This window comes from Odontesthes bonariensis, chromosome 5 (genome assembly GCF_027942865.1).
Source record: "Odontesthes bonariensis isolate fOdoBon6 chromosome 5, fOdoBon6.hap1, whole genome shotgun sequence".
NCBI classification, from domain to species: domain Eukaryota; kingdom Metazoa; phylum Chordata; class Actinopteri; order Atheriniformes; family Atherinopsidae; genus Odontesthes; species Odontesthes bonariensis.
This window is the reverse complement of record NC_134510.1, coordinates 8,984,293-8,995,270: the sequence shown is the minus strand read 5'-3', so window position 1 is coordinate 8,995,270 and position 10,978 is coordinate 8,984,293. Positions and strand designations below refer to the sequence as shown.

Genomic DNA, 10,978 nt, shown 5'->3' with positions numbered 1-10,978 from the left:
GCAGCCTCATGGCATTTGCTATCACAAGCTTCTTCACCCACACTAATGAAATATGAGGAGGTGTGTTAATGTGCCATCAGAGATACCATTCAAGGCTGATGGTTCTTACCGTGCAAGAAGAAACCCATTATTTTGAACTAAATCAGATATCCAGCACAGGATGCACAAGTGAAATATAAACACTGACTGCCACTTAATCCCACAATGTTGGCATCTGAAAGCACTCCAAATGCAGTCATATTATTGAATACAGGGATGTTAAAAGGCACTTTTACTACTGTAGGTGAGAAAATTTACAATCAGAAATAATCATATAATATGTATCAGAATAATCAAGGAATCACAGTGAGCAGAAGATGATGTCCTGCTGGATAAAAATAGCAATAGATTAAATAAGGTTTATAGCAGCTCAACATTCCCATGCAAACAGTTGAATCCCACAAAAGGGAAGAATAAGAAAGGTCATTAATTTCTCAACATGAGGAGAGAGTGGGTTGTCTGTGCTTTTAAGGATTTTGCTAAGCTTCTGAATTTCCTATAAAGCTGCTTTGTGAGGGTGGTGAGAATTTGTCAAGATCTTTGAGATGATCTATAATAGCATCATACTGGGAGTGCTTGAAGAGCATGGTTAAAGTTTCAATTAAACCCCCAAAGTCATCCAGGATAATGATACTGTATATGCTTACAACTGCAAAGACTCGATCTGTTTGGGCAGTCTGATGGGCTTACAAGCGCATGTTGAGTTGAAGTTCTTTAGAGAGAAAAAGGTGATCAATTATGTGCTGGTTGTCTCGGAATAAAAATCTAGAGGTAAAAGATTTTAAACAATTCCAATGCATTTGCAGTTGCATTTTTTGAAAAAGAAAAACCTGCAATACAGCAAGTATGGCTTCCAATGATCCTTGATATATTTCCATATTTAATTTAGGCCTGGAGTCCTGAGCAGCAGATAACAATGCCAAAATTAGACTGAAATGATCACAGTGGCACAACCCGAAAGAATTGTATTTGCAGTCAATGTCTTCAGTTCACTTCAAGGTCTTTCATTCAGCTGAATGATGACATATTGCTAAAACCTTTATTCTGAATTCTTAAAAGCTTGCGTTAGACATAAATGGGCTAATGCTGTATATAAAAAGCTTAATCCAAGTGGACATTTCCAGAGTATTGACCAAACAATATCAACTTGGATGAACGGTTTTATTTACTTGACAGCTGTCATCGCTGCGTCCTAAAGAAGAGCAAACACCTTTAGAAATAAAAAGTGCTAGCTAGAAACACTATAGTTTATTTTCTTACTTTTTACAACAGAAGAACCTCTTGTTCAGTTCTTGGTAGAACCTTTTATTGGTGTTTAGAAATAAGTCCCTAGTATTAGACATTAGTCATCAACAATTATCCTGTGACAAATTCATGGTGTGCCTTGGAATTTTGCAAGTATTTAGTGTCTGAATAGTGGGAATTTTTAAAGTGTGACACATTAACAGCTGTGATTGATAGCCAGGATTATAAATTAATCTGTGAAAAGGATTTCTCACATTGAAGAAAACACAACTGACCACCCGAGCAGACCCTCCATCTAAGACAAGCACAGAGGTTAGAAATCAGACAACCCTTCCACAAGGACTAAAACTTAGCCTTCTAAAACAGAAGTAGACACGTTAACAAGAGACAGCAAGACATGTGGTACTTACTGTAAAATAGAAGAAAACCTCACATATCAGAATCCCACCCTGTCTTACCTGGATGAGCCCACACAGCTTTGTGTAGACTGCACACTTCAAAACTCAAAAATAGAGCTTCAGTTGGCTTCTTACTCCAGATGGAGGAACTACTTCTGGTCTCCACTATCTACCCAAGTTGGCATTCTTTACTTTGGCTCACAGCATATTAAGAGCAGCAAGAGGGCACCTCTCTGTTGGAGAGGACTTAAGAGTGGCCATCTGCTCTGTACCACCAAAGATTTAGAAATATCACAGAAGCATGTTTCACTAAATTGTAAATTGGCAAAGAATGTAATAGAAATGTACATAAATCCTCCCTCCTCCCATTTTTGCCTAATCTGATTTGATATGATTTTGTAATGTCTGAATTAATTATTTAAGTTCACAGAACATTAATATGAGATGAGATGAGATTAAATTTTATTGTCATTACACATATAGCATAACGAAAAGTAAGTTCCAGTACACCCATCCAGACAGACAACATAAAAAACAAACAAGGGAGACAGGTGACCATGGCCATGCAGCTCAGTGATAAGCGCTGCCAGATAGGAGAAATACCACATTAGGTGAGAGGAGGAGAAAAATCATATTTCACACTTTACCCTTGCCAGGACACAGTTTGAGATTGCAAAAAAAACCTCAGCACAAAAAAGAAAAAGCAACACATACACATAACATCAAGCATTGGGACCGGTGAGGAGGTGTGGGAATTGCATATGTTAATCATTGAGCATGTGTGTGTGTGCGTGTGAGTGTGTGCAAGTAAGTCCATGGAGCACTGTCTCAGAGGCCATTGTCCTTGATACTGCGATGGAAAGTTTATCAGCCAGCCTAAACAGTTTCCACAGTTGTCCTCAGGAAGGGGAGGGAGCACATGGGGCAGAGCGTCTGTTTACATAACATAACAGGGGAAGTTGCAGCTGGCAGCCAAGGCCAGCACAGGGGAGCCAGATTGAGATAACAAAATTGTTTGGGTCAGGCAGACTCTTAATTTTTCCGCCTGCCTTGAAGTCTTTGCTGATGCGTCTCAATGGCGAATCCAAACAGCCAAATTGTGGAATGTACAGCCAAATTCCAGGACCTTTCCGCCCGGTCCGAGCGATCAGCTTTGTCCCAGATTTATTCCATTTCTCTTCTGAGTCCAGGAACCTCAGCCAGCCTGCAAACCTGTGTAAGGGTCGCATCCAGCTTCCGATTCTGCTCACGTAACATTTCAGTCTGAGTGTTGATTGCTCTGCCGACCCCCTCAAACGCTGTCCACGTTTTCTTAATTTCTTGATATGCCAGGTATCCTCCAACTCCAAACAGCAGGAAACCAGTAATCATAAATCCAAATGTGTTTAAATCTTCAACGTCCTCGACTGACAACATCGATAGACACACAATCCTCCACTTTCCCCAGGAGTCCATTGAGTATCCAGCGAAGAATGGGCATGAGGGTTCTCCTTCTCCCAGTTTTGCATTAGAAAACATTTGATCAATTGCGTTGAGAGACCAGCTGACCAGATCCATAATTCTTAAATTCGTACGATATGTAAAGAGAGGCTCCAAGACAAAACTCAGACACGCTGAAAGCAGGGCAAAAAAGGGAAGGTGGGGAGACAGAAAAAATGCGTCCTCCTTCACCGAGAGCAAGAACAGTATTGAACAATAGAACAGTATAATATTATGTTATCCATCTCATATCTCAGTATGGAATGCTCCCCATGTGGGTACACTTTGTGTGGTGCAATCATCACACATTTGTGTAATTAACTGAGACACTAAAACAATTTGAGATAATAAAGAAGATAATTAATTGGCTTTACTCTTGAAAACATATTACTAAAAGTAGATTTAATGTACACCAAATGGGGTCAATTACTTATCAAAATGAATGATTGTAATATATTAAAAAAATATCGTAAGTTAGTTGTATCTAGGAAGTTACTCAGCCAACGAAGTAACACTATTTGGTGCAATTACATCAATGCCAGCACTCAGACCAAAGTTACTAAAAAGCATGTCTGACTGATGGACATGTATGCAAGACTATAGCTGACTTTCTTTGCTTTTTCCATAAAGAGTGACTTTCAATGACATTACTTTTTATGACATAACACTTTGTGTTTTATTTACGTGTTTTTACGTCCCATTTATATTGAAAATTTGATAACTTTCCAAGTATTTGAAATGGGCTGCTTTACTGTGGTTCAACTGAGATCCAGCTACTTTGTGATACAGCTGCTTTGTTGTGTGATTAAAAATGGAAAACAACAACAAAACACACAGTGATGGTGCTTACAGTGATTGATTTAACATGGTGTCTTAGCAGTGCTATCCTGAAGAATGGGAGCTGATTGTGCCCCGGTTGGCAAAAAATGTACATTATATGTATGCACGCTGTTCTTTGCAACTCTATAAAAGCACCACAGATAGATTTCCCCAAGAAAACATGCCATCATCTCTCTTAATACACTTACACATAATAAATATCTCCTTCAAGAGAGTAATCAATTGAAACATGGTCTTGGTGCTCAAATACCTTGGCCAGAAATTACAGTAAAGACATCAACTTTGGTAGAGCACAGGTAAAACTACAATGATTAAAATGGATACGTTAACATTATTAGCTATATCTGTGAAAATATGAATATGAAAAAGTCAGTAAACGTTTGAATATTTTAGAATGATAATCTTGAAGACTCTCAAAGAGCTTTTAATGTAACTCCGAGTCTTACAAGACCCTTTGAAAAATACATTTTTCAGCCGTGCTTCTTTCGAGCAAATCATTCTGGGTGAAACCTCAGCCCATCACAAAAAAGAAAATAAATGGGTCCCTTATTTTTAAAAGAAATACAAGCTTTCAGCCAAGAGAGTTTGGATATAGAAGCTATTTCCTTCTTTAGAACCTTGGGATGTTGGAGGCAAAATGTCCTGCGCTTGATCTGTAAAAGAAAAGCTGCTCTGGAAGTCCACAGCTCTAACACTGGCTTTATGTTCTGCCAGACAGGGCTGTTAATGATGTTGCACTGAACTAATAAAAGGAGCTGTAGGTGGTGGAGGTGGATGGTCGAATCCATATATATATATATATATGTATATATATATATATATATATACACAATATATATGCAAAAAAATTATGTTGTTAAACTTAATTCCTATGTATTTTGTAGAGATGACTTTCAAACAGCATTTTATCTGTAGACACTTGGAATGGCTGATTATCATAATTCCACTTATAGATGACCTAACAGTCAACTTTAACCTTTACATTAAAGCATTGACGATCACATGTGACAAACCTTTATAGAATATGAAAAAACAACAGCAGCCTTTTCGGTCTAATTAGAGAACCAAGAGACCTTGACAGTTTATCTACACTCAAACACGTATTTCTCTCTTGATGTAATATCAAGGGAAATTCTTTTGATTTTCAACATACTGCTTGGTTCACTCATGATGAGGAAAAGATTAAGTCTCAGACATTCTAAATCTTTAAACCCTTCACGCAAACTGGTGGGGTCTGTTTCAAGGAGAGTGCATACTGCACAAGGACAGTCTGGACACAAATGAGTTGTATCATGGAAAATAAAACAGCCACGTTTTTCCCTTGTTCGACCTAGACTAAGGATATTTCTGCTCAGTCACATATATTCACTTTCGAAATCTGTCTCTTGTGAGTCATTCACTCGTGAGGTCTAACATAGTAAATTACTGCAGCAGAAGCCATGGTAGTGCCCTAAATAGTACAGATACTGATCTCGCATTTGTGTCATGTTATTATGTGATATTACATTGATGTTTGCATTTATTGTTAGATGTTAAATGACATCTCGAATCTTAAGCCGGATTAAAGGAACTATGACGTTTAAAGTGACAGTCTAATTATTTTCGCTCAATAACTTTGCTATGACTTTCTGCCTGGAGATGTTTTATTGCCTTCGTTAGTTGGTGATTCCCTCAGCACCCAGAGCTGCGCCTCGCCCCTGAGCACCATGATGCTGAGATCACTTCTAGAGGGCGGTGCAGAGAGAGAGAGAGAGAGAGAGAGAGGGAGCTACGTGTTGCTGCGCAGCAACAGATAGAAAGAAGAGAGGGACAGAGACATAGAGATAGGAATTCCCTCGCACAAACAAAAGCGGCTGCCATGGCGTACCAGTTCCAATGGCGCTTAGAATGTACAGAAATAAATGTGCTCGATACCTGTCACTGAAGGTCGCGTAAAACCCGCTGAATGAAGGATCTAAGGATAGCAGCTACAACAACCCATGTGGTGTTTTAAATAAGGAAACGTATTTCATTCACTGTCTGGAGGCATATTGTTAGTTTGTTGTTTTTTTTTTGTTTTTTTTTTAACATCTCGCCGACCCTGCTGGAACAGTGGAAGATTTCTCTGTCCGCTCCAAACATTAGCTCAACAGAAACGCGGCTGCTTGGAGACCAGAGGACAAAGGTCTCGTCGTCTATTGCAGGACCAGAGGTTGCCCACAAACTGCAATGAGACATTATTGAAAATGTAGAGTCTTCTTAAGGGAGTATTCTGTGATCTATACGAGCCTTAAGGTGAGTCTTACACGTGTCTTTGTTTTAAGCGCAATATGTAAGTCACAACTCTCTTGGGTCTAATTTAATATCAAACACGTGAAACACAGCGGTACATCTGTTTGGTATACGGTATTAACTGAAAATGAACCCTTTTGATTGTCTAGAGTTTAAATAACTTCTTCCTCTTTTCTTCTCTCTGTGTGTTTCTCCTCGTGCTGGTGTCTCTTTCAATCCGTCTTCCTCTTTGTGTTAACGTGATTTGGTCTGTCACCTTCCCTTTCGTTCTTTCTCTCTGTGCCCCTGTACGTCTGTGTGTGCCTCTCTTTCCAGACATGACAGGTCAGGTCCCGGGGGAACCGACCGGCGGGGCTCACATGGATGACAAGGCGGCTATCTGCATCAACGTGGGCGGCTTCAAGAAGCGTCTCCTGTCGGACACGCTCTCCCGTTTCCCCGAGACGAGGCTTGCGCGTCTCCTCCAGTGCCAGTCCAAAGAGTCAATTCTTGAGCTGTGCGACGACTATGACGACACAGAGAAAGAGTTTTACTTCGATAGGAACCCGGCACTCTTCCCCTATGTGTTGAATTTCTACAATACAGGGCGGCTGCACGTCATGGCCGAACTGTGCATCTTCTCCTTCAGTCAGGAGATTGAATACTGGGGTATCAATGAGTTCTTCATTGATTCCTGTTGCAGCGGCGCCTACCACTGTAGAAAAATGGACCAGGATCGGGAGGACTGGGATGACCGGAGCGATGAAGGAAGCACCACTTCATCATTTGACGAGCTATTGGCGTTCTACAACGACGCATCCAAGTTTGACAAGCAGCTGCTCGGAAGCGCACGGAGGCGCGTGTGGTTAATGCTGGACAACCCCGGGTACTCAGTGGCCAGTCGTATAATCAGCATCCTCTCTATTCTTGTGGTGCTGGGCTCTATTGTTACAATGTGCATGAACAGCATGAGTGAGTTCAGCCTGTTGGACAGTGAGGGTCAACTCACGGAGGACCCACGTTTCGAGACAGTGGAGCACTTTGGTATCGGCTGGTTCACACTGGAACTGGTGGCCAGGTTCGTGGTAGCGCCAGATCTTATGCACTTCTTTGATCACCCCTTAAACATGATAGACCTGGTGTCCATTCTTCCATTTTACCTAACGCTCCTTATAAACCTAGTGGTGGAGAGTAGCCCGGCGCTGGCCAACCTGGGACGAGTTGCGCAAGTTCTGCGGCTAATGAGGATTTTCCGCATCCTGAAACTGGCCCGTCACTCCATGGGTCTGCGCTCTTTAGGAGCCACCCTCAGAAACAGCTACAAAGAAGTGGGCCTGCTGCTTCTCTACTTAGCCGTCGGGGTGTCGTTTTTCTCCGTCATGGCCTACACGGTGGAAAAAGAGGACATCGAGGATCTCTCCACCATCCCTGCGTGTTGGTGGTGGGCCACCGTTAGCATGACCACAGTGGGGTACGGAGATGTGGTGCCGGTGTCCATTGCAGGCAAACTTACCGCCTCAGCGTGCATCCTGGCCGGAATCTTAGTAGTTGTGCTTCCGATTACTCTTATTTTCAATAAGTTTTCTCTCTTCTACAAAAGACAAAAGCAGCTCGAGATCGCCATGAGAAGCTGTGATTTCGATGAGGGTATAAAAGAGGTGCCCTCTGTCAATCTGAGGAACTACTACGCTCATAAAGTGAAATCTCTCATGGCCAGCTTGTCAAACATGAGTCGGAGTTCACCCAGTGAACAGAGTCTGAATGAATCATTACACTGAAACAGTCTGAAGCCATGTTGAATGACGCTGTTCGTTCATTGTGGCTGCATGAGGAGCTGTCCGGGGTGCTGACACCACTGGCCCAACAAACTGCTTTCTTCCACTAATGTCCGCCCTGTTTGCCTCTCTGTAGCTCAGTTCAATAAAGTGTTGATTTCTCTATCTGTCACAGTAAGACATTATAGAAATGTACATGACAGTCTCAATATGATATTTCACTGCGCACTACTCTGGCGTCTCACCAAACAGGCAAACAATTTGACCATAGCCCATTAAAAAAAGGTGAATGAAGCTTGTGTTGTTTACAGTCTTAGACAGTGAAACTCTAATGTCCACCTTGAAGCTATATTGTCGTGAACAAATATGTCTGAAGTAGCTCCAGTTGTATCTCTTGAAAGAGACTTGGTGTATTAATGTGGTGTTGCAACAAAACTTCAGATGTGTGGTTAAAGCAAAATATATTAAACATTTGAAATCCGTTCTTGTTTTTCTAATGCACAGAACCGTATCCAACTCACTTCCTATGTCTCAGTCAGCAAGATTGAAATAACACGTGTAAGCCTGAAGGGGGGAGAAGGATTGATAATGATGACTGACACAGTGTCTTGAACAGTTTGACAGGCATGGCAAAAACCATTCAGAAATGACATGTTAGATAAATTTATCTTTGCGGGATCTGATATTATGGCTGCATCATCATTCCAGCAAACAAAAAAAGAAACAAATATTTAATTTCAAACAATTGACTTTATTAACATTGCTATAAATCTGCCACCATATATGTCCTGTCTCACCTCAAAGCAGAAATGTGAATGAAATACAGTTGTATTTTAAGAGGACACAAAAAAAATACAAATCAAGTTTTTCTTGTCTGTGTTACAATTCATTTAAAAATGTCAAGTAATTTGTCTCAGTGTCTCCTCCAACACCAATCAGGAATGTCAGCAAAAAATGCACCTGTCTCTCTTTTGCTATCTTTTGAGGTGTCTGAATAGAATACCTTTTGTTATTCCACTAGCAGAGAGTGAAGTTTCTGTGCCCTTCTGGTCAGCCTAAATAAATAACTCTCTCACTGGATGCAGTAGCAGCTGCAAAAATTCAACAGAGCACTCATTTAGCTGCATTGATTTCAGTTTAAAGGATAAAGAGCCAATTTCTGCAAGCAGGCTGCGGCACCAAAAAGTCTATCTTTTTTTCTTACTTTTTGGGGCATTTCATATTTTGGTAAATTCAGCACCATTTACCCCTGGTTTTGATTTAATAATCATTTTATTATTAAACCAAATCTTTAAATGACAAATTAAAATAGTTTTTCTCAACCAAATCTTCTAATCAACATATATGTGATGGAAAAATTTCGTTGTAAAAGGTATTAATGGATCTATACAGACAGTTCAATGTTACCTGTCTGATTTTGCAAATACATTATGTCGTTTTCTATCGGTGTAGCAGATCTAAAATGCTCTGTAACAACAAACAATTTGTTGAATACATAAATACTTTCATTTTGACTCATTCAAGGAACAATAAGAGAATAACTGAGCAGCACAGAGGGATTCATTCATTACATTTCAGTAAGAAGGTCACGCACACTTGTTAAATCCTAATGAGAATTCTATGTCGTTCCTGCATCTTTTGTGAGCATTTCTGGGGAGCTCATTTGAAATAGTATTTTCCCTCAGAGTCCAATTATATCAGTCTCCTTTTGTTTACTCCTAAACCTTTAAAGACTTTTCTCTGGGGAGCAAATCCACAACACTTTACCAAACTAGCAAGGACAGAGACAGAGACATTTTATCAAATCAACAAAAGCATAGCAAAAAAAATAATTATCTATCTTTTCTATCTTAAGTAGAAGCAAATAATTATATAATTTTGGGGAAGACTGAAATTGTACTCTATTGGAGTAACAATAATAAGACTTATAAAGTTGTCCAATGTCATATAAGTCCAAAGGGTCTGGGCTTGTGTGTGTGTTTGTGTGTGTGCGTGTGTACGGGTAGGTCACTATGACCACTTATGAGTATAACGGAGATATCAGGCCCTTAGCTAACTTCCCTTGGCTCGCCTGTATCATTACTTACTGACTGTGGTGATAGATGCGAGGAAGGCTCTGGGCCTGCCTGCCATATGGCTCAGAACAGACGGCAGCTCAGGTTATTATATGATGGCCTGGATGGAAAAAACTGTCTTCTTTACCAATATAAAGCCTAAATGTCCAGACCAATCAAGATTGGGATAAAAGAGTTGAACAATTCTTTCTCACATGTGTTCATCAAAGCTCTTAGATGTGTAACATGATAATCAGTGTTAATTATTCAATCAAATGAGGGCCTTTTGATCAAATGTCTATTGAAGTAAAATGGGCTTCCTACAAAAGTTCCATGAGCCTGGGCTTATTTTGTTCCTTTCTTATTAGCTGTGAACAAAGACATGAGAAGAAGAGGATAAAAAGATTGTCGAAAATGAGGGAAGAAAACCAAACTTACTAATGAGGTGCTGACAGGGAATAAGACTAAATGGTGTATGTGCTTTCTTGTGCACGTGCGCAAACACTGTAAACAAAGATACCAGACAGCATGTCTAATGGGGAAATTATTGAAGCTGGCAGCACAAGCATCATCTCCAGTCTGCTCTGTATTGGTGACTTAAACTCTGTTACTAAGCAGGCGCTCCGTGTTGTTGCACATTACCATCTGCTACCATCACTTTGCTTTAAACAGAGTGGGCAGATTGGATCTTTTCAGTGTGTTCATTCTTTCCTCTCCCCATATATTTGACATCTTCCCACCATGTTTGATCTGGTGTAAAAGTTTCTAAAAATAAAGGTGTCATTGCATGGATCACAGTAAACTTTATTACCACATGCAGATCTCATGCAAACATAGACTGGATGGGGGGGGGTGTCTGGCAATCCCAGATGTCACTGGGCAAGGTACACCTTGGACT

At 40.4% G+C, this 10,978-nt stretch overlaps 1 protein-coding gene across 1 annotated transcript; it reads left to right on the top strand.

Annotated features, from left to right (window-relative positions):
- Window positions 1-5,813: 5,813 nt before the first annotated feature.
- Window positions 5,814-8,495, top strand: kcns2 (potassium voltage-gated channel modifier subfamily S member 2). The gene is made up of 2 exons (XM_075466558.1): window positions 5,814-6,275; window positions 6,588-8,495. The coding sequence occupies exon 2, from the start codon at window positions 6,590-6,592 to the stop codon at window positions 8,027-8,029; it is 1,440 nt and encodes a 479-aa protein (XP_075322673.1). The 5' UTR covers window positions 5,814-6,275; window positions 6,588-6,589; the 3' UTR covers window positions 8,030-8,495.
- Window positions 8,496-10,978: the final 2,483 nt, after the last annotated feature.